General features: G+C 41.4%; 1 protein-coding gene across 1 annotated transcript; it reads right to left on the bottom strand.

The window, feature by feature from the left end:
- Positions 1–618: 618 nt before the first annotated feature.
- LOC124257312 (sushi, von Willebrand factor type A, EGF and pentraxin domain-containing protein 1-like) lies at positions 619–11,562 on the bottom strand. The gene is made up of 5 exons (XM_046691346.1): positions 11,241–11,562; positions 8,411–8,524; positions 7,341–7,586; positions 3,067–3,264; positions 619–922 (listed from the first exon to the last, which is right to left on the bottom strand). Exons 1-5 carry the CDS (start codon positions 11,560–11,562, stop codon positions 744–746), a joined length of 1,059 nt encoding a protein of 352 aa, XP_046547302.1. The 3' UTR covers positions 619–743.
- Positions 11,563–25,175: the final 13,613 nt, after the last annotated feature.

Here is a 25,175-nt window from a genome sequence, read left to right as displayed (position 1 = left end):
GCATTAATGGGTAAAACAAGGACTGGTCGGCTAGGAGTTAGTACAATCTGTCTGAGTGGGGTATTCATGCTTAACTGCTGCATGGTATCCCAGTGAGCTAGCACTATATAAACAGCTTAAGTCTGGGCTAGTACAAGCAGCCGCACATACACATACACACGCATGCACGTCGTCATATGAGCGAAATATTCTTAAGTATGTTAAGTACGTTAAACCTCATTTCACCTCACCTCACCTCACCTCACCATATATGTGTGGTACTGACCATGATCATCAACCTCTTTTTTAATGAGGTTATTACCACTATGTCAGTATATATTCTTTAAACACTAGAGCATCGTTGATTGTCGATGGGGGGCTGAAGACCCGGGTTCGATCCCCACATGGGTACAATATGTGAAGCCCATTTCTTGTGTCCCCAGCCGTGATATTGCTGAAAGCAAACACTCACTCACTCACTACTCACCCACCCACATATCCACCCACTCACTCCTCACCCACCCACCCACCCACTCACTCTCACTCACTCACTCACTCACTCTCACTCACTCACTCACTCACCCACTCTACTCACTCACTCATTCACCGAACCAATAATATAGGAAAATAAAGACGCAATACAGCCAAAATATTTCCATTTTCGGTGAATATGAATAACCAGCAGGACTTTTACATCAGATTTTGAACTTCATTGTCAAATGCATTATACAAGTAATTGGTCAATCTGCGTTTTGGGCATTACATCATCGACATCTCACACTAACATTTTCTGCACTACAAAGGTCGTGGTGTTTTCGACACACAGAATTATGGTTAGATTTCTCCAGTTCTGAGATGTAGAGTTCTTGTACGGATGTGACGTCATCACAAGTGTCAGGACTGCCGAGGATGCCACCGGAAATACTCTGCACGTTGGCGACATCTACAACAAATACACCAGAACATCCCGTGTATTGACACAATGGTGGCGAATAAAGCCAATCATACAATTGATATTTTCCACCATAAGAAGAAGTGACGCCTGTTGAGTCTTAAATTTCTACGTCACGTCATAGCGTCCCCACGTGACCAGAAGCCCCACTCCCTCGGAAAATCCCGTGACGTCATAGCGTCCCCATGGGACTGGAAACCGCACCCCTTTTAAGTCATGGAAAATCCCACATGACGTCATGGCGTCCCCAGGTGACCGGAATGTCATAGCGTCCCCACGTGACCGGAAGCCCCACACCCCCTGTACGTCATGGAATGTTACCCGTGACGCGATAGCCTCTCAACGTGAGACCCACACCCTTTTCCGTCACGGAAAGTTACCAGTCATGTCGTAGCGTTCCCACGTTACAGGGAACATTGTTTATGTTATTCACTCTAGTATTCTCTAACGTGAGAACAACATGATTTCCGTGCAAAAATGTAAATACCAGTTGAACTGTTTTTAAATTTGAAATCGTTCACCATTTAGCTCACAGCATTTGCATCGTTACACGTTCGACCTTTGAAATCGTTCACCATTCAGTTGATATGTATGTGTCGTTACCATGGGTAAGTTTGCACTTTATTGTTTGAAATTATTTTTTAAAAGATTGCACCATGTTTACGCTATTCACCATCATATCCTATACTATCGCCGGGCCAAAATGTAAACATACACTTGTTGAACTAGATTTTAAACACTCTCGTTAATGAGGCTAATTAGCCAGCATACGCTGACTTCCACGTAGATTTAAGAGCGATTTAACCCCCTCGCTGCCACATAGAAATAACACATGTCTCATAATAGGAGTCCACAGGGGGTGAAATATGACACGTTAACGTGTATTGACAAACAGTAATCGTTTCAACTTTTAGTATATAACTGAATCCATTAGCCAATAATGTAAATACAAGTGGAATGTCAGAAGTGAACTTGAGCACGGTATAACACAGCGCGTAATAGTGAAGAGATTGCATTTCCTGCGTGGGTTACAATTCCAAAACAATACATGTTATAAACAGAATGGATCGTAGGCATAGATGATAGTGTTTGACGAGGCTGTCGGTGTCCCTTGCTGTTTCACTACATGTAAATCTACTATTGATATGTAATCATGGTCCAGAATAGTCCTGCCTCCAGAATCCATGAAAAACACGTATTCCACATAAAATCCGACGTGCATTAAGCTTAAACTATAACTTCATGCTTTTGTGATTAAAAGGATCGAATAAACACCAATGCGATCATCAAATTTGAAGCGAGACAGTTAAATACCATCGATATGTATAACCAAATATTAACTTTTCCTTTCTACATGCTTCATAATTGATCACATATTGACACATATATCGACCAAACTGCACGAACAAGCTTTAGCAACAGTTGTCGTATGAGGATGCATTTAGTGTAATGAGTGCGAAGGCTCAAATGATTGAACGGCTGAAGTGACAGATCGGTTCTATTGCTATGGAATGCCTAAGACGCGTGCTCGGATCTCTATTTTGGATTGCTCCATATGTCCTCATGCTTTAAAAGTATACAACTGTACACGCCGTTGCATGTGATTTTTGGTCGTGCCACCGGTGGGGAAGAATACGAGATCTTTTCAGGAACACTTCCTGTCATCACATTAACAGATTCAATATATAATAGATCATCACAGAGTCGAGATTTTTCACTTGATCCTTCAAATATTGAACTGTGTACTGAGTTAAAGGTATTAACAACCATTGTTTTAAAATGCATCGTCCGTGTTCTAATGGAACGCATATATTTTTCTTCACAAAGTGGCATTCAAATATACCTACATACAGAAACCTATCTACTGAGAAGTATTGTGAATAGTTTTTTAAGCATCGTTTCGACCGCGTTCCTTGCTTGTTTGTGTCATGTGATGTCTCTGTTACAGCTGATATTTGTGATATTTTAGACATATATTAATTTTTTAACAAGTCACTGAGTCACGTCGTTGCAGGGGTATAAAAGTAGAAATAGGGTCTTGATATGTTTTAAGTGCTAAAGTGTGTGTCAGGAGCAAATATATGTGCCAGGTATATGTGTCGCAGATTATGTGTGATTTAGATAAAGGATCACACCTTCACACTGGAACATCCCAGGATCAGATGACCACATCCCACTGGCTCCACACACATACCAGCGGTCTTCACTAATGTCACGTGGTAGAGTGTAGTTAGCTCTGCAGCCAATCAGACAATATTGGCCAAAATCAGTTCGCCAACCATTGCAGGCCACGTAGCCAAAGGTAGGTACGGATAGCTCGTCACAGGGATAGGCTGTGGAAGATAATTTGTTGTCTTATTATTGGATAGCGTGTTCACTTTCTCTGAAATTTTAATAATAAATACATCATGAAGACAGCATTGTAAAGACATTTCATCGTGTTTTAGGTTTGTAACTGGTGCCTAACATCGCATGCATTTCGTAAGAGGCGACTAGATAGGCCAAGTCGACAGGTTTGTTGTCAACGTTTTCTGCACGTGTGCATCGTTGCTCGTAATATCTTGATTTGTCTGGCCTGTACAACAACCCATTATCTTGTTCAATACGCAATTAATGTTCAACCAAATAACAAAATGGATTCTCAAAGATTTTCTCAGGCGGATTATTTTTCTTAAAAAGCATCCTTCATAACGATGATACTGTCCAAGTGACGTCTTGTGTCAGACACGTTGTGAAGTAATGTCAGTGATGTCTTGTGTCAGACACGTTGTGAAGTAATGTCAGTGACGTCTTGTGTCAGGCACGTTGTGAAGTATTGTCAGTCACGTCTTGTGTCAGACGCGGTGTGAAGTAATGTCAGTGACGTCTTGTGTCAGACACGTTGTGAAGTAATGTCAGTGACGTCTTGTGTCAGACACGTTGTGAAGTAATGTCAGTGACGTCTTGTGTCAGACACGTTGTGAAGTAATGTCAGTGACGTCTTGTGTCAGACACGTTGTGAAGTAATGTCAATGACGTCTTGTGTCAGACACGTTGTGAAGTAATGTCAATGACGTCTTGTGTCAGACACGTTGTGAAGTGATGTCAGTGACGTCTTGTGTCAGACACGCTGTGAAATAATGTCAGTGATGTCTTGTGTCAGACACGTTGTGAAGTAACGTCAGTCACGTCTTGTGTCAGACGCGGTGTGAAGTAATGTCAGTCACGTCTTGTGTCAGACGCGGTGTCAAGTAATGTCAGTCACGTCTTGAGTCAGACACGTTGTGAAATAATGTCAATGACGTCTTGTGTCAGACACGTTGTCAAGTAATGTCAGTGACGTCTTGTGTCAGACACGTTGTGAAGTAATATCAGGGACCTGTTGTGTCAGACACGTTGTGAAGTAATGTCAGTGACGTGTTGTGTCAGACACGTTGTGAAGTAATATCACTGACGTCTTGTGTCAGACACGTTGTGAAGTAATGTCAGTGACGTCTTGTGTCAGACACGTTGTGAAGTAATATCAGGGACGTGTTGTGTCAGACACGTTGTGAAGTAATGTCAGTCACGCCTTGTGTCAGACATGTTGTGAAGTAATGTCAGTGACGTCTTCTGTCAGACACGTTGTGAAGTAATGTCAGTCACGCCTTGTGTCAGACACGTTGTTAAGTAATGTCAGTCACGTCTTGTGTCAGACACGTTGTGAAGTAATGTCAATGACGTCTTGTGTCAGACACGTTGTGAAGTAATGTCAGTGACGTCTTGTGTCAGACACGCTGTAAAGTGATGTCAGTGACGTCTTGTGTCAGACACTTTGTGAAATAATGTCAGTGATGTCTTGTGTCAGACACGTTGTGAAGTAATGTCAATGACGTCTTGTGTCAGACACGTTGTGAAGTAATGTCAATGACGTCTTGTGTCAGACACGTTGTGAAGTAATGTCAGTGATGTCTGGTGTCAGACACGTTGTGAAGTAATGTCAGTCACGTCTTGTGTCAGACACGTTGTCAAGTAATATCAGGGACGTGTTGTGTCAGACACGTTGTGAAGTAATGTCAGTCACGTCTTGTGTCAGACACGTTGTCAAGTAATATCAGGGACGTGTTGTTTCAGACACGTTGGGAAGTAATGTCAGTGACGTCTTGTGTCAGACACGTTGTCAAGTAATATCGGGGATTTGCTGTGTCAGACACGTCTTGAAGTAATGTGAGTGACGTCTTGCATCACACGTTGTGAAGTAATGTCAGTGAGGTCTTGTGTCAGACACGTTGTCAAGTAATATCAGGGACGTGTTGTGTCAGACACGTTGTGAAGTAATGTTAGTGACGTTTTGTGTCAGACACGTTGTCAAGTAATATCAGGGACGTGTTGTGTCAGACACGTTGTCAAGTAATGTCAGTGACGTCTTGTGTCAGACACGTTGTCAAGTAATGTCAATGACGTTTTGTGTCAGACACGTTGTGAAGTAGGGTCAGTGACGTCTTGTGTCAGACATGTTGTCAAGTAATGTCAGTGACTTCTTGTGTGAGACACGTTGTGAAGTAATGTCATTGATGTCTGTTGTCAGACACGTTGTGAAGTAATGTCAGTCACGTCTTCTGTCAGACACGTCGTGAAGTAATGTCAGTGACGTCTTGTATCACACGTTGTGAAGTAATGTCTTGTATCACACGTTGTGAAGTAATGTCAGTGACGTCTTGTGTCAGACACGTTGTCAAGTAATGTCAGTGACGTCTTGTGTCAGACACGTTGTCAAGTAATGTCAATGACGTTTTGTGTCAGACACGTTGTGAAGTAGGGTCAGTGACGTCTTGTGTCAGACATGTTGTCAAGTAATGTCAGTGACTTCTTGTGTGAGACACGTTGTGAAGTAATGTCATTGATGTCTGTTGTCAGACACGTTGTGAAGTAATGTCAGTCACGTCTTCTGTCAGACACGTCGTGAAGTAATGTCAGTGACGTCTTGTATCACACGTTGTGAAGTAATGTCAGTGACGTCTTGTGTCAGACAAGTTGTGGAGTAATGTCAGTGACGTCTTGTGTCAGACACGTTGTGAGGTAATGTTAGTGACGTCTTGTGCTAGACGTGGTGTGAAGTAATGTCAGTGACGTCTTGTGTCAGACACGTTGTGGAGTAATGTCAGTCACGTCTTGTGTCAGACACGTTGTCAAGTAATATCAGGGACGTGTTGTGTCAGACACGTCGTGAAGTAATGTCAGTGACGTCTTGCATCACACGTTGTGAAGTAATGTCAGTGAGGTCTTTTGTCAGACACGTTGTGAAGTAATGTCAGTCACGTCTTCTGTCAGACACGTTGTGAAGTAAAGTGAGTGACGTCTTGTGTCAGACACGTTGTCAAGTAATATCAGGGACGTGTTGTGTCAGACACGTTGTGAAGTAATGTCAGTCACGTCTTGTGTCAGACACGTTGTCAAGTAATATCAGGGACGTGTTGTGTCAGACACGTTGTGAAGAAATGTCAGTCACGTCTTGTGTCAGACACGTTGTCAAGTAATATCAGGGACGTGTTGTGTCTGACAGGTTGTGTATTAATGTCAGTGACGTCTTGTGTCAGACATGTTGTCAAGTAATGTCAGTGATGTCTGGTGTCAGACACGTTGTGAAGTAATGTCAGTCACGTCTTCTGTCAGACACGTCGGGAAGTAATGTCAGTGACGTCTTGTATCACACGTTGTGAAGTAATGTCAGTGAGGTCTTGTGTCAGACACGTTTTGAAGTAATGTCAGTGACGTGTTGTGTCAGACACGTTGTCAAGTAATATCAGGGACGTGTTGTGTCAGACGCGGTGTGAGGTAATGTCAGTGACCTCCGGTGTCAGACACGTTGTGAAGTAATGTCAGTGACGTCTTGTGTAAGACACGTTGTCAAGTAATATCATGGACGTGTTGTGTCAGACACGTTGTGAAGTAATGTCAGTGACGTCTTGTGTCAGACGTGGTGTGAAGTAATGTCAGTGACGTCTTGTGTCAGACACGTTATGAGATAATGTCAGTGACGTCTTGTGTCAGACACGTTGTCAAGTAATGTCAGTCACGTCTTGTGTCAGACGTGGTGTGAAGTAATGTCAGTGACGTCTTCTGTCAGCCCAGTATCTCTGAATGTCATACAGACACTTCCTAACAACTTGTGTCAGAACTGATGTTAGCGGTCATGACTTTCAGGCATCGTCAGTGCACCATTATCACAGGGTGTAAAAATTGTATTCGTAAGTTAGATACAACACATTATGTAACTTAAAGCATGTTCACCTGTTGAAAAGTGTGACACACAATAAGACAATTCTTGTTTGAAATGAAACGACCGTTGACAAGTGTTTCCGAGTGCACAAACATTATCCCATAACAACATTAGATGCTACTTGACACATTAAAGAGAGAGGGTGGTTATGAAGCCTTCAAAACAGCTTACGTCGGACGTTGATTTGAAACTTGCACTCCTTCTGTAAACCATTGTTTGTCTTGGTGGCCACGTACTGGACGAAGAAGTCGCCCCAGGGGAAGCGGTAGGAGTTGCTGACGTAGTTGGATGTCGTAGTGACTTCGTTATCAAGTGGGTCTGTGAAGGTTGGCACTGTCCACTCGTGGGTCAGTTGGTGGTCAGCTGTATTGAGATCTGTCTTGTTTTCACAGCCACTCATTACAGGGGGTTGCACGTCTGAAGGAGGGATGGTCATCAAAAGAAATAAACTGATATTGTCGGACGAGTGGGACAGTATGGTGGCAGTATGTTAATGTACGATGCCATATGCTCCATTAGACTAGATATGCAGGAAGCAGGCAACATACTTATCTTGAAAAGTCTTGTCTTCACAACTACTAATTATGGGACTGAACCTCTGAAGATCCTGGTTAGAATTGCTTCTTTGCGTGACATTATTTAGAAGCTGGAGAATAATATACGGACAAACTTTATGGATGAACAACTTCTTTATTCAGGTGATGCGACGTTTCGATACAGATTCTTGTATCGTTGTCAAGCAACTATGGTTGTGGAGCAAGTATGGTTGCTTGACAACGGCACAAGAATCTGTATCAAAACGTCGCATCACATGAATAAAGAAGTTGTTCATCCATAAAGTTTGTCAGTGTACAGGTTAGAATTGGTCTTCTGGAACCCAGAATTGTCGTAAGAGGCGGGATCGGGTAGTCAAATTCGTTGACTTTGTTGGCACATGTCCTCGTAACCAAATTGCGTAGATCGTTGCTCAACGGATTGTCTGGTCCAGATCTAGACGCGTATATTTACAGACCGCCGCCATATAACTTGATGATATCTGAGTGCAGCGTTAAACAAACAAACAAACACGCCTGAAGCAACTTGAGCGAATGATGTGGGGTTTTGAAAAGTCACATATTGATTGTTTGTGATGACTACACTCACTAAACTCACTTACTCGTACATCACCAGTTGTGTCGGTGACAATTCCTAGGACATAAACATGTGTTTCCTAACTTGACAAGATATGTTGGAGGCCGTACCTGCTTCACAGTTGACCCCTGACCATCCAGGCGGACAAACACACGTGTACAGCTCCAGGCCGTTCACACACGTGGCTCCATTCTGGCAGGGGTTGCTGTTGCAGGATTCAGCGACTGGATGGAAAAGCCAAACACAAGGTCAGCGCAGCCGGTTACTCGCTACACATGACGGCAGATACACGTGTCTACACATCAGTTCTAAACTCTCGTTAAGGATGTGTTCAGCTGTATGTAACTTCATTGTAAATAAACTTTAAGTTAATGAAAATGGCCAGTGTCACATAAGCAATGCTATAAAGGTTATTCAAAACTGACAAGTTGATAAGGAGCATAATGAATGAGATTTCACGTTTCAAACCACATGATATTCCACATAGTATCCACAAAGGGTGAATGAAAGGTATTCATGTTGATATTCAAGCTTTACAACCTAGAGATAGGGTTAGAATTGATCTTCAGTAAATCCATGCTTGTCGTTAGAGGCGACTGACGGGATCTCGAGTGGTCAGGCTCGCTGACTTGGCTGACATATGCCTTCGTATGCTGATTTTGTAAATCAGTGCTCATAATGTCAATCACTGGATTAACTGGTTCAGATTATTTACAAAATGAATCGGACAACATAACAGGTACGGTTCTGTCAATAACACAAGCAATGAACTTTGCCTGCAAAGTCGGTCTTTTTGGGTACTTGAGAATGAAAAATAGTTGCGCACCAGAAATCCAAGATGGCTATCAATAAAACTTTTAATAAGGATGACGTCACTTACACAAACACTCTGGCCTCGTCCCGATCCAGACCCCAACCGAAGGTGTAACGTCGTCCTGGGAACAAGTCATTGTTGCGGTGCCCGTGATGTTGTAACCGGGGTTACAAGTGAAGGTGGCCACGCTGCCGTAGTGGTTGCCGTTGCTGAGGCTGTTGTCTCCATTCGCTACTGCCTGGGGTTCGCCGCACGTTATCTCTATTTACAATAACCGTTGTTATCAAATCTTATCGCATCTATCATGTATGCATTACTCGTAGGTTTCAAACTATATTTCGTACTGCGCGTTAAATCCTTCGGAAGAGACACAAGCAAATTTTAACTTCAAACATATTCTTTGATACATTTTGAAAAGACATAGTATTTTTATTCTCATCATGTATGTCAGCTACACAAATGGCTAAACGTTTTAATATTACCACAATAATCAATGTAATATTTATATGAATACTGTGAACGAGGCGTCCTTAGTAACAGAAACAAATACGGGTATTCATGACTGCCCCAGTAACGACAGTCCATCCGTGTGTGGCAACCGCCTGCCTTGCGTATGCGTGCATGGACTTCGCACGGACGGGTAATGTAGACTGCCTACAGATGTATACCCATATATTGTAATCTTCCGTACTAATCCAACTTCTAAATGCATCTCAAAGCAGTGATGTGTTATCCTGTTGGAAGGTCAAGGTCACCTTTGCAGGTTGACGTTGATGTTCACATTCATATCGCTCCAGCTCGTGGCACAGATGTTCAACGGCCTATTGTCGCAGTCGCATGGCGAGAGTACTGGCGTGTTTACAGGAGGTTGACATGGTCGAGGATACTGCCAGTTTGCTGATAGAGTGTACAGACAGAACCTTCTTGTGCATGCTCCAGACTAGTCTCTCTCACAGTGCCTGAACCACATTATTTTCCCTGCTGCCAGCCCCATCTGCAGTGCTAATGCCCTAAATAAAGCAAGTCTAGATTTCCTCAGGTTCCTCTGGTCTCCCTGGGGCTCCTTTTCAATTTAAATGGTCTTGTTTGCTACTTTCAAAATTATATATATTCAGAGACTAAGCATTAGTCTAGCTCCAGCCCTCACTTCTGTCGGAATCCACTGTGCCATGATATTTCGTGCCAGTATAGTTCATTTTGCACCAACTGTGTGGTGGTTTAATGAACTGAAATGTACCGACTTTAAGTAGAGTTATTATCATTGGTGTGTATACGCAGATACCACAATTGTTCAATGACAAAGAAAATTATCTGCTGTAAAAAGCAGAATTTATTTCTTCCTTTTTTTACCTACACATATATTTCTATCATGATGATTGATTAGAAAATGTAATCCTTTGTCTAAATCTAAATTTAAAAGGTCCACTTTTTAAAGGCATAAGGGTGTCACGCTATCAAAAAGAATTGCTACAGTAAAAAGTGATATTTCCAATTCATACACAAGATACATTCACATTTGATAAAAATACTTATTTTTTTCCATAAATACTATGATTTGAACATAACTGAAAGGGCGTGTCTATAATTTTTCAAAAACGAACATGAGTACATGGGACACGACGTAATTTTTGTTAACGCCGTGCACAGTAACAAACTGCAGTAGTGAGTGACTGAGTATGTTTCACATCGCTTTTAGCAATATTCCAGCAATATCACGGCGGGTGACACCAGGTATGGACTTCACAGATTGTACACATGTGGGGAATTGAACCTGGTGAACGAGGCTACCCCACCGCCCCACACTAACTGCATCAAAATGTAATAATCCAGAGGTAAAACGTAATACTGCATGTCCTCCCACCATGTTATTCATATTAGTCGGAAACGGGAGTTGTGCTTTAGGGTTTTTTGTCTGACGTTTAGTCACAGAAATAAAGTTCAGTCATCTAAAAAAAGTTGTAGAAAACATGAATAAATAGCCAATCTGAATTCCCGATAGCTGAAGCAATCTAGATTTGCCAAGTCGTTCTAGTTTTCTCATTTATGCTGTAAGCTCTGGGAGACCTGCTCTAAAATCTGAGGGCAAATTCGTTCTAAGACACTACTTCCATCCGAGTAATATTTACCGTCGGTGCAGCACTGTCCGTATCTCCCACCCGGGCACTGACACCCACCAGATGATGAGTCATATGAACCATGTGTGCAGACAGTGTTGCAGGCTTGATCATCGTAGCCCCCTGCTCCAGCATCGCAGTACTCGAAACCCGAACAACTGTCGATCATCCAAACATTTCTTGAGCGTTGCTGCTTCCCAAAACACTGAGCATCACAAGTGGACCAAGGATTCCAGTTGTCCCATTCACAGTCACACTCCTCCCACGTGGGAGCGCGTTGGCTGCTCACAAGCGATGTCAACAGACACACAGCCACAGACATCAATGAAACCATTTTGTTCATTTTCTCAAAAAATAGTTAACAATGGTCAAAGCTCTCCGTGTTAACTTAGAAGAACTATAGACCAAAGCAAATAACTCGCAAATCGGAACACATTAGTGAGTGAGTTTTTTACGCCGCACTCAGCAATATTCCAGCTATATGGTGGTGGAATACATTAGATGTCACAAGAAACGTTTAGTTAAAACTGTTCTAGCAGGCCTGATCCAAACGGTTTCCAAGTGGTATATTCCTTCTGTTGGATATTGCAGTACATTAAACGTAGGTTGATTATTGTCTCTGGCCATCAACACAATCACAATGGCTCACAGGTATAACAGTTGTATATCCAGATTTAGCACACGAGAATAGGACGTGAAGTAGTTCGTGCTCAATAGTGATATTCAATAGAATGGTCGTGTCATAACAGACACACTGTCATTCAGAGATATCAACATCAGATTGTCTCAGACTTACCAAGTCACTAACTACACATGATAGACGATAATACCTTTGTGTAGCTGCTGACCGATACTGCCTTAATCACAGATCAAACATGACATTGCGGAACCCTTGCATGTCGTAACAGTGTTGCGTGATGCCTTATCAAATAGCGTGACGGAATGTAAACATAGGTGCTTGTTACTGTCTTGGATAGGGTCTTCAGTGTTAAGAGAATTGTCAGGGCAAAGATCGTCGGTTTGATATCCCCGATTATGTTTCCATGTAAGTCAGTACCATGTGATCTTAAATTTCAATGTCTGCATAATTCCCACCAACTTCAAGCTGGCACACCGTGACATAACTGACAAGTATACACAAATCACATAAGCACCATTTTGTCTTTTTGATATATTTGTCTTCCAAAATATTCTCAACAAATGCCAGACTGCAGAGTTTACATCAGATCTGAAAGGACAAATAAACATAATTATTTGAAACAGGCGTTGGTTTACTTATCGGTATTTATAAATATTATCAATGTCATCAAAATTATTACAGCTTAGTTTTCAAGTGGGGATGGGATGAACACAAATTAACTGACCTTGTACCCCTCTCACCCGCTGAAGCTACAAAATAACCTCTTGAAAAACTGTTTAAAGAGTTCTGGCAAAAGCTAATGAGTTACATGTTTAAAATGATATGGCGGTGCCCACAATGAAGGTGCCAGTAGGTTGATCTTTACCTGAACATATGAAAGTGAGAAATGATACATGGATTGTCAGACAGCCATGCAAACATTAGCGACGTAAGAGAAACCATGGATCTTTTGTCTGTAACATTATTAACATACTATCATGTAACATATAATGGAAGAAAGTTGAAATATTTTTCAGCACGATTCCCTTTTCCGAGAAAAAGAAAACATTTTACATTTCATCAGTAAATAATCATCTCTAAAGAAACAGAGGTAAAGGTGTGTCTGCTAAAATGAATTCAATGGGCAATTACAGTTTTACTTATACCTGTTTTCTTTAGATTTCTATGTAAGTTTGTAACCAACCCAAAATCATCTGGTTAATATAGATATATTTGTCGCATATTTTACAAGGCATAAAAATCTCATATGGAATCAGTTACGATCTGACACATAGGGATATACTTAGACTTTTAGAAAGTAATTACATTAAATTTGCATGGATATTGTGTTATGTGAAACAGTGCATCACACATGATATCTTTTGGAAAGCCTTTGTAAGATGAGTTACGAAAACGAATATAAGAGTTTCTGGAACTTGACTTAATTCACTTGTAATTCAATATGGATACTGGGTTTGACTCCATTGTGACACTTCCACTTCAAAGTAAAGGATAAATATCATCAGGGCCCTTATTCTCGAAACTTTCTTAACTTTGATCGTAGCCAATGTGTTAAGAATGGGCTTAAGGCGTTTGTAGGGCTACGAACATTTCGACAATAGCTAGCCAGTACATTTGGTGTGTGTGTGTGTGTGTGTGTGTGTGTGTGTGTGTGTGTGTGTGTGTGTGTGTGTGTGTGTGTGTGTGTGTGTGTGTGTGTGTGTGTGTGTGTGTGTGTGTGTGTGTGTGTGTGTGTGTGTGTGTGTGTGTGTGTGTGTGTGTGTGTGTGTGAACGCCAAAATATAATATGATATGAGACGCATAGTCTTTCACTATCCATCTGCTAAAGCATTTTTCGACAAAATTGAAACATAAAGGGAACAAAAGGTGTACGGTCCCAATTCCAACGCTTGCTAGTAACACGATTAGAATATTCATTCATGAAAAGACTTAGTAAAGTTACAATGCACACATCTGCAGTATACGTTTTAGGATGATTTGAGAAAATGAACACGAAAGAATTCGACACTGTAATTACCATGTCGACTGTAGAAACATCACCGTCGCTGATTCTTGTCAGATCCATGCAAACTAAGCACAAGTACTTGGCATGCGCTCTTACAACTTCCTGTTTATACAGGGGACATAGCGCCATTCTAATTCTGTTTTGGATATGGAAAGCGTTCATAAAATATTCCAAGCAATGACGCAGTGACAAGAATAAGTAGGAAATATTCCATTCACAGTGGATAATAATTTCCTGCAAACACGTCAAATTCCTGCAAGTGTTTTTCATCATGGGCTCGTGAACATGGTCGTGGTAAAATTCGAAATTTACAGTGAAGCGTTTCATTGTCATTGATGTTGCTGTTCCAGAGACTAAAACCAGACAAAGATATAATGGTGTTGTTTTAAAGTCAATTTAAACAGGATTTTAACATGCAGCGTTTGTAACGTCAGGAACGGCTACGTGCAATAGTCATGTTGGATGCTAAAACGAGAGAGATCATTGTATCAGCAGGAGATGTTACCGTTTCAAAGTCAGTAATTAGCAGGGTATATTCACGACATAGACAGACAAATAACGTTTATGACAGACGAATGTGTTAGGAAACCGTGGTCAAAGAGCCTCTCAGATTGGAGATGAGCTTCACAGAGCTTCTGTTGTTAGAGTGAGTGGAGAGACGACTCGTATTCGGCTTCGGAGATGAACTCTTGCATGCCCCAGGTAGGAGACGTCCTCGTGTTGTCCCTCAATTGACGGGACGTCACATGACTACAACGTGTCGTCAAGAGCGGCTGCACTGGACCAATCGTTGTTGATCAAACGCTATGTTTCCGTGTGAACAAGGGTATACTTTGGACATACGTTTGTCCTTCTGTGATTAGAATCTGGAACTTCATTGTCGACGTCAATAGGAGAAATGCGATCTAACGTACATGTATACTAGGGGTGGGTATTGCAGAGAACTTTCATATTGCGATGCTAAAGCACATATATTGCGATATGTATTGCAATACATATGATTGCAAGACGTTTTTTTAAAACAAAAAACTACTTATAATCGCGTTCATGCATGATTTATAAAGCAAAAACACAACAAAATCACTATGCTTGATTAAGCTTTAATAAAAACTTTTAATTATGACAAAATAAAACTGTAACTGATATTTGGCACAAATGGAACAAGGAAAAGAACAATTTAACCTCAACACAGTGGTTACTAGTTTGAACTACTTTCTCCACTTTCTCTAAAAAAAAAAGAACCCTGAGATTTTAGACAGCAACTGACCTGGTCAGGACACATCAGAGATCACTGATCATTAATGAGTAAATATTTAAGACATTCAGATCCAAAACATTGCGAAATCTTCAACAAAATTTAAGAACACAACTTTAAACCGAATTAACAATCCAGTTGAATGTAATTTTCACCACGATCATTCCCACCACCATTACCACAGTTGCCACAATCATCAAGGTTTCCGAGTGTTAAGAGTTTTCCGAATGCAAGTCAAAATACCGGTTTTCGATCAGCGTATCGCAATACGTATCGTTTTCATGTTTGAACCGGTAAATACCGGTAAACCGGTAATATTGTGTAGCCCTAATATATACATGTGTGGTTCGTCCTTTGCGCGGTGTGATATTCAAGTCACGGTAACCTCAATGCGGAAGTTTCAATAGTAACGTTAAGAGTTAGATTAAAACAGGCCATGTCACGAAACTGGTATGTAATAAATAAGCTTGAAGAACCCGTTGTTTCTCTCCTACCATGACACCATCTCGCTAAATACATAAGGTAATGCACTAGTGTGACATTCTATATAATAACACCGCCTCCGTGGCGTAGTGGTTAGAGCGTCCACCCGGAGAGCGAAAGGACGCGGGTTCGATCCTCGGCCGCGTCATACCAAAAGACGTTATAATATGGTACTTGTTGGTCCCTGCCTGGCGCTCGGCATTAATGGGTACAACAAGGACTGGTCGGTTCGGAGTCAGTATAATGTGTCTGAGTGGGGTCTTCATAAAACCAGCTGAAGTCTGGGCTAGTACAAGCAGCCGCACATACACATACACACGCATGCACGCCGTCATATGAGCGAAATATTCTCAAGCACGACGTTAAACCTAATTTCACCTCACCTCACCTCACCTCACCTCACCTATATAATAACACGTCAATGCCTGAGAGTAACCAGTCTCGACCAGCCGCAACTCCACTGGACATTACATGCAAAATAGCGGTGAAAAGTATTTGAATGGATGAGTGAATGAACCGTTGAGTAAATATGTCGAGGCCGTAGGGAAACATGATTTTTTTGAAATTGTAAGTTTGGAAATGACGTAATGAATTAGGCTGCGATCTGTCACGGTACATATTAACAATAATCAACTTTAGTTTCACCACTTTGAACGTCCTCTTGTGTAAAGGTCAACGGTTATAAATCTACCAAACTGTAGTCAAAATGAAGGGACTGGTTTTATCGTATCCACCGATTGTGGACCCAGGACTGGGTGTATCCCGAACCCTGAGAACTAGTGGCACGGGATGAATGCTGGTAAATTGACTATCCCTACGGATTCTTGGTTTTGATTGGTACCACGCACACAACGCAAGCGCAGCATTTTATATGCGTTTCACGTAGCCACCACGATCTAACATTGGGTCGTTAGAACGGTTGGTTTGATATAAAGAATACGAATGAAACAAATTTTATTGGTTCATACCTGCATCATAAAAGAAGACAAAAACATCTGCAGCTTTGATTCTACTTTAGTTTGTCTGTTAATGAGTGCGTATAGGAAATCTTTTGTCTTGAAAAGAAAACGCCTGTCTCAAAATAGTTAATTCATTCCGTTTTCTTCGGTACAAGGGAAATAAAACATGTATACACTAAAATCACATGTCACATTTGCAGATTTTGACTTCATAACAGATTGCACTGCAAGCAAAAGCAGCAGAGAACAACATAAAAACGAAGCAAAGAATATCAAAATGAATCGAATGAGATGTAACTGTCACAAAGGTAGACAATTTGGTCATTAAAAGGTTTCTTTAACATATGACAGTGTATACACTTAAATGTAAAGAATGAATGTAATCCCAGAGCTTAACCTACTCGTTAAATGTCACTATTCCTCTACCAACAACCTTGATCCCAGCACTGGCACAGGAAAGAAGCAGCTGGATGATCAGTCGGTAGGGCCTGAGTTCCAATCGGCGGAAGTAAAAATAATGTATATTACAGGTGGTCGAACAAAGAGAAACACAGAAATTAGAAAAAACAACAACATTTGCCCTTAGAGGCCTCCAGTTGGATCAGGTGGTAAGGGGACGCGGTTGAGTGCGTGTCAACATTTTCTACTGGAATAAAGAAACTGTGCATTATTTGATGTTATGAAAAAGATATTAACATGATTTGTGGTGTTTTTCTTAATCACTGATTACTGTTGACAGGATGATATCGCTATCTGTATGGTTTGACACTAGGCATCGTGACACGCCCTTGGAGAGATGTGGTGTCAAGAGTCAGTTAACAAATTCAGTATCGTGTGTGTTCACCATTGGCGTTGATGCACCACTAACTTGTCAACAGCGACGCATAGACGACATTAAGGGATTGAAGAAGGCTTGAGGAATGTTGTTTCATGCCTGAACCAACGCTTGTCGCGCGGTGGGCGAGCTGGGCGAGCTGGCTAAGGCGCCAGGCTAGTGATCCAGCGAGGTTGAGGTGTCGGGATCGAGCCAACCTGTGACCGGGCGTAAAAACCTTGGAATCAACCTTGTGTGCAGATTCTTTCAGTGTTGTCACAGCCCCTAGTGTACAGTACACAACCCTGTGCACTTAAAAGAACCCACGAATCCGTTGGTAAATGACCAGATGGTGGCCACATTAATACATGCAAACACCTAGTTGCGGCTACAGCAACGTCCAGTGAACATTGACAAAGTACTGTGACTATGTGTCCCAGTCCACCCAGCTGTGAATGGGTACCTCGTTAGGATGAGAAAGCGAAAAAATAACTCGGTGCGCCTTGTTGCTGCAGGAGTTGTATACTCCCCAGGGAGATTGATATGCGATGTGTCGTTGGGATTGACATCCAATGATCGAGGGAACAAATACCAGCGCCTTGAGCATGCACTGGTGTGTGGATATGTGCGCTATATAAATAGTGTGCTCGATATGGAACAGGTCCGGACATACAGCTGGCCAGAGGAGTACCGGAATGTTCTGCTGTCTCAATAAATCTGTCCCAACACGAGCGACATGTGAGTGGGCTTTATATTGCTGAAGCGTGAAGTTACGTCTCTGTCCTTGAATGAACGGCAGTTTATGAGGCCCATTCATGTATTGTAGATCTGTCATATTGCCATTCACAATGACAAGTTGTGTCCGACCATGAGATGTGATACCGTCCCATAACGCCGCTGCGTCTGCAGCAGGCTGGACGTGCATTTCGGTGACGTTGGAGCAAAACTGAACGTATTGCAGACCGTCGGGGACGGACGTTGTCAGCCTTAGTCGGTTCAGACCGATTGGACGTAAGCCAGGAATTGTCCGAGCTGTCAAAATGGTAGCCTGAAATCGATTCCTTAGATGGGTCAGCTAGCTTTATTCGCCAAATGGTTTCAGAGGAGAGATTGTTTATAGTGTGAGGAAGTACATTTTATCGTCCGTATGAAATATTACAGTTCAGAGTTATTTAATGCTTTGACAGTCGCTGATTGTGATCGCGACCCAAAGTCATTCCGACCTGCTATGTTTACATTATCAAGTTAGCCTCTGCTAAGGGTCTTCTACCACAGGGGATTGTTGGAATTGTCTAAAGCCGAGACATACGTATTTCTCTGCAAGTTATAATGAGGATTTGGCTTCATTCTTACTGGTATTACAGTTTGACAGCTGTAGGAGGTGTGGCCTCCTTGGCATTCATTCCGGTTCACGTGACTTCCGGAATGTATTGTTTACATTATCTGGATCCAGTTCCGGTTGCTGCAAGCCCATACACTTTTAAGTTTCGAAGTTTATTGTACAGTTAATTCGTTTTAACAGCCCAGGGTCCTCAATCGCGAGTGGGATACAGTACTACAAGACTACTGCAAGACTACGACAGGCACGAGGACACAGGATGACGAGCAAGGTATCCAGTCAAGATGACAGTGGGTATCGTGTCGAGACCTTGTATTTTCAGTTCGGTGCTTCATAAATAAACTCGTTATTGGAACTTTATCTACTTGTTGTATGATCCTTCTGCATTTCGCCAGTTTCGACATTCCCTATCTGTTAGGTCCTTGTGATATATTTTCACTAAACCTCGTCTCCGTGCTCTGGTATTTATTTTGTCACATTCTGTGACTGGTGGCTGCATCCATTTTATTTTTTGTATCTTGTCTACTAGTATTTATCGACTAGTCCTTGGTCGCTCCGTTACATTCTGTATTCGATAAAGTGCGTGAGTGAGTGAGTAAGGATTAACGCCGCATTTAGCAATTTTCCAGCAACATCACAGCAATTGCCCCCTGCCGTGGTATTGCTGGAATGTTGCTTAAAAGCGGCGTAAAACTAAACTCACTCATGACAGCTTAAAGCCATCGTCAACATCGCGCTTGGAGAAATAGTTTTGTTGTTGATAAACCCTTTATATTTCGGTTAAACTATGCAAGCTTAAGAGCTTCAGTCAACTCTCATGAAAAGGAATGAGATCAAGGACAATGTGGTGCAAAGACCAGTACAGAATAAAGTAACTGATATTGTTCACAAACAAAGAAACAGAATGTGGAATACGGAATATTCAAAGTCAGTGATGATAAAATACCCGACAAAAAAATCCATACTATTAGGTTTTCCTCAAATACATGAACAAATGATACATGATTCCTCTGCTCCCTGCACACCTGCGTGCACATCAACAATCCAGCTCAAACTTGGCTTGGTATCAGTCTCTGAATTAATATCGATTGAGTCCCTTTCTTTCGATAACGAAAACATAATACAAGAAGACAAAGTCATCAATATCCCCGCAGTCTCAGGTTTATGGACACGAAGCCGACCTTTTGAAATTTCGCTATGGACACGAAGTCGACCTGCGGCTAACTTTGATGTCGAAGGTGTTGTTAGAGTCACGCTAATCCGCCAGTGGGTGATGTTTTAAGATTGTCGATAACTTGGCGTGCAAAGGCGTGAACATAGTTCACCCACGTAGTTCATACAAAATGTCATCAATGTCATAAATGTTATCATATGAGAGTGATTTTTACAATGATGAACACATTTCATTCAATTTGGATATATATAAGGAAAGAAACTTGAGGTAGTTTACATTCAGTTTCGAAATGGCAAATGCACAGTTGAATCAGCGATTTCTTCCCTACATCTCGTGGTGGCAGATACCTGTGTGTGGGTGGCTTTATGTATCGTGTGAATAAAGGTTGAGGAGCTGTGGCTGGACACATTACTAGCAACCATGCCCGACGACCCACGATGCCGAGACATCAGTGACTTCCACATCACCAGCTACTGGATCGAGGGTGACCTCCATAGACCACAGTGGAACCACCATGATCCTGATGACCCCCGCACCAACAACCATTTAGAAGGGTGGCACTCTCGTCTCAAGAGATTGGCGTGGAAGGCGCACGCCAATATCTTTGAAATGATCAAGTTTCTTGCAAAGGAGCAGAGTCACACTGAAGTCCGCCTGTTGCAGTTCGGCGGTGGACAAAAACGTCCCTTGAAGAAAAAGAAGTACAGGGATTTGGAACGTCGCCTGGACGTCCTAAGACATGATCTTAGGAATGGCGTCATCAACACCAGAGATTTTGCAGATGCTGCATCTCACCTGCTTCATGTGGGATGATTTCGAATCAGAAATAAAATGGACGAAAAATAATACTTTTCTCCTGTTGTCTGTGCTTTCAACCGCATAATCCGGATTATCACCTTGTGTAAACACTGGATTATCTCTGTCTTTTTTAATCCCCTGTTGATTGGTATAATGTCAAATGGACAGGACGTCGACCTTATTTCTTACCTGAACCGTGACATTTCACCCAAAGGTCGACGTCCTGTGCAGACACCAGTCATATAATACTCTTCATGGCTATGTCAGATGTTACATTGTTCCTCACATTGATCTAAAGAAACATATATATGTAACTATTCATATACTAGTATGTTTGGATCAGTAACAGACTGCCTGACTCCTTCTACAGTTTCATGTACTTCATTAATGTTGATATTGGAAATAGAGTGGTACTGTTGATTTGTGTCATTAAGTTCTTGAATACCCACAAAGTGGACGGAGAATATTGAAAGGTTTTAAAGCTCTGCACCAAAAGGAGCACTATCACCAATTTCAGTCGAAGTCAAAGTTGTTGCTATGGAAACGCAAAAATTATTTATTCAGAAATCTAAAACTACCAAAAGGCCAAAATAATACTCCCAGCAAAACGAGCTGCAGGGGAGGAAAAACTGAAGAGATATCAAGATTGCTGGAGTTATTTATGTGTGTCCAATGGTTTGAGTAAGTTTTATCACATTGAAACATATAATTCAACAGCGCCAGAAAAAAATCATATGAGAAAACCTTTTTTACTTTTCGTGGGAATGAAACCTCAAGGCAAGTGTGCTTTGGGAAAAATACGACACCCAAGCTCCGCGCAGTTGTAATTGTCACAAACAGGCTTGGTTTGTTGCATATGAAATATTATTTATTCATAATAATGTGTCTATATAGCCAAATATATTTGAGAATTGCTTGTTAGACGAGTCTGCACGCACGTTAATAGTCACAATGAAGACTTTGGACTACGTGTTTTGTGTTTCAGGTGTACTGCTGCTCCTACTGCCTGCGAAAGGTGAGTGTTGTCTTTTGTAACTGTGTGCCACAATATGCATATCAGGCATTCGCCTTATTATCATTTTTTGGGATGAAATCTATTCTCCATCTGGACATCTATGGTCAAACGACAGGAACCGATTAGGGATTAGGGATTCGAATCCCGAATCTCAATTTCTTGTTCACATTCGGGATTCGAATCCCGAATCTCAATTTTATGTTTAGAAACGGATTCGCATTGGGCATTGGGGATTCGAATCCCGAATCTTATTTTTTTGTTTACATTTGGGATTCAAATCCCGAATCTGATTTTTTTTTTCATGTTTGGGATTCGAATCCCGAATCTGAATATTTTTTTCACATTCGGGATTTTTCTTTAGCACATTCGGCACTCGGCATTCGGTATTTGGTATTCGAACTCTTATTATGCATTTCTTTTACACATTTGGAATTCGGAACTTCAGCGTCCTTGTTACTATACTCTTTGCACCTTCATCTGTTTGGTTAGCGCCTCACAGGCGGTAGGACCTGAAATCAGCTCTCTCTCACTTCTTTTTGAGATTTCACTGGGTTCTGGATGTTGTACCACAGTGAGAATGTGCACATGACCCAATGCCATCATCATCATATCATTTGTGATAAAAACACTCTTGGAAAAACATACTTTGTAGCAAATTTATGTTGGACTCTGTGCAAGTTTGGATGTGAGTTGTCACTCACAGACAATAGAAGCTGGAAAGCCCATTGTGTACGTGTGATTGACCCAAGCGCCTCTATGTGCAGACTTACTTACAGTAGACAAAGGCTCCTGGAGATTGGCGAATCTACTGGACATGTTGACAGTGATCACTTTGTTTGGAGGTGTTCACCATCAGCCATAAACAAAGGCATCAATCAGTACATAAGCAAGAAACGTCAACACTTTGCTAGGCGTGGCAAGAGGTCAGGGAGGCGTAAACAAAGACAGATCAAAGTCATCACTGGCATTAGAAGACCGCCCCCTAATCAACCCTCAATCAAACAGGCATCATCAATCAACTACAGCAATCTTGTTTACCTTCAACCCCAAAAACTATCATCTAAACTGACTATGTGTCTCTGGAATGTGCAGTCATCCCCGCAACAAGCCACTGGAAAAAAAGTCCACATTTACAAGCTTGGAAATGTCTTGGAAAGATGATGTTTCCAAGACATTTTCCAATTTCGGAAAGATGATGTTTCCAAGACATTTCCAATTTTGGAAATATGAGATTTCCAAAAATTTACAATTTTGGAAATGTCGTCAATGGGAGATAACTGGTGGGTGATGGTAAATGATTGTTCTTTGCACGCCCCAGGACCTAATCCCTTGTTAATTGATGAGTGAAACAAGGCAGTTAAGAGTCAATTAACAAGGCTTTGTTAATTAATGAGTGAGTCAAGTCAGTTTAGACAGCCTCTGGAAGGAAAACCAAGTTGCAAGTTTTTATGTCGCTTAAAGAAGCCTCAGGAAGTAAGTTAAATCTTTGATGGGCATTTAGAAGTGGAATGCATACAAAAAGCAAGATTTATGGATGACAACTTCTTTACTGTGACTTGATTTTCACCTGATGAAGGAGCAAGCTTATGCTCCGAAACGTCGTGTTATTCACAATAAAGAAGTTGACATCCATAAATCTTGCTTTTCTTATTAAAAAGGTAAGTTATTAAAATCTGCTGAGCTGTAGGTTTGTTAATCATGTCGCGATGTGATTATCGCTCTAACACACCTGATAGATTCGTCAACAGTGTGGTATGCACAGGCGGTGAAAGTTGTATTGTATTGAATTTGGTTGGTTGCATATTGTTTTGTGTTATGCTGTCAGTTTGTATGTATGTGTGAATGAGGAACCTCACATATTATGACATTGAAAACAGACTAAACTTAACATTATTCCATGGTCAATATCGCAATGTTAGTGAAATGGTAGTATACGGAAGTTTGTTTCACACTTTTGATAATACCTTCTTTTATGCAGATAAAATTATTAAAAAATGAACGAATAATGCCATGCTTCTCTCAGAGTAAGGGAACATAATTTATATAGTGATTCTTATCAAATTAGATATTTCTTTATCGTTCGAACAGAATTCACAAATTACGGATGTTTTGTGTGAGTGTGTGTGCATGCACTTGTGTATAACATCTAACTTGATAGGTATTAAAAATCAGGCCGTTTGTAACCATAATGACTATATTGGTTGGAACACTTGTTAACTCATGACCCGACACGTCAAACTGGTACCGATAGATTTATATCTAATACGTAAAAATTCAGTATTTATTAGTACCTGAAATAGAAAACACGAATTTGGAATGAGATGTTTTAATCTGAGATCAATCTGTTAGGTAGCAGTTTACTAAAGTAGAACTTAAATCAACTTCAAAAGATTGATCATTCGCAAAGTGAAGCAGATCCTACTTATACTGCAGTAAACAGTATGGGGATACACAACGAAACAATGATGGGCCTACGTGTTGATAGAAGAGGATATTCCGGATTATGCGAATGAGAGCACACCTAATGAGAAAACGAAATATATGTATAAAGATAGTGTTTTATTTCAGTCTCAGTTCACTTAGCATATATACATTGAAATATAAAACACATAAAATACACTTGAGGTTTTGAATCGGGCGTGAGGGGAAAGGTCCGGCAATGCGACCAAGAGAGATTTCTTTCTGTAGCTTTATACTTACAATATGAGGAAGTTGCCTCGCTGATCTAAGGTTGGAAGTGTCGTTAGGAATGAACGAACCATAGAACTGTAAATTAAAACCTGAGGTAAAACCTACCTGTAATAGATTGGCGTCTTTGGGGCATACTGCATAGTACGCGGCGATCCATGGAATCAGTGTGTTATATTTTATGGGTACAGGAGCTAACGACATTGGTTGCTGGAGGCAAGCTGGCCCTGTTTCGGAGCTGCACTTGTGCGTTGTTTGTTGTTTTGGTACGAAAAGAATTGCATTGCCGGGCACCGTGGTTTGAACTCTTGCATTTGGAACATGTGTGGGGATATTTGCAAGATAATCTTGAACACTGGGAAAGATTAAAATCCCAGCGGACTTGCTTATCAGTGACGGCGGTGACGGGTGAGTGAGTGAGTGAGTGAGTTTAGTTTTACGCCGCACTCAGCAATATTTCAGCTATATGGCGGCGGTCTGTAAATAATCGAGTCTGGACCAGACAATCCAGTCATCAACAGCATGAGCATCGATCTGCGCAATTGGGAACCGATGACATGTGTCAACCAAGTCAGCGAGCCTGACCACCCGATCCCGTTAGTCGCCTCTTACGACAAGATAGTCGCCTTTTTATGGCAAGCACATGGGTTGCTGAAGACCTATTCTACCCCGGATCTTCACGGTGACGGGACTAGCAGTGCTAGTCTTTGTGTCTTAAGGAGCATAATACTGCCAACCCTGAACCATGTAACGGAGCCATAGATCGCCATCGATGGC

The sequence above is a fragment of the Haliotis rubra genome, unplaced genomic scaffold (assembly GCF_003918875.1).
Source record: "Haliotis rubra isolate DU_JTF1 unplaced genomic scaffold, ASM391887v1 Scf658, whole genome shotgun sequence".
Lineage (NCBI taxonomy): Eukaryota > Metazoa > Mollusca > Gastropoda > Lepetellida > Haliotidae > Haliotis > Haliotis rubra.
This window is presented reverse-complemented; position numbering and strand designations above follow the sequence as displayed.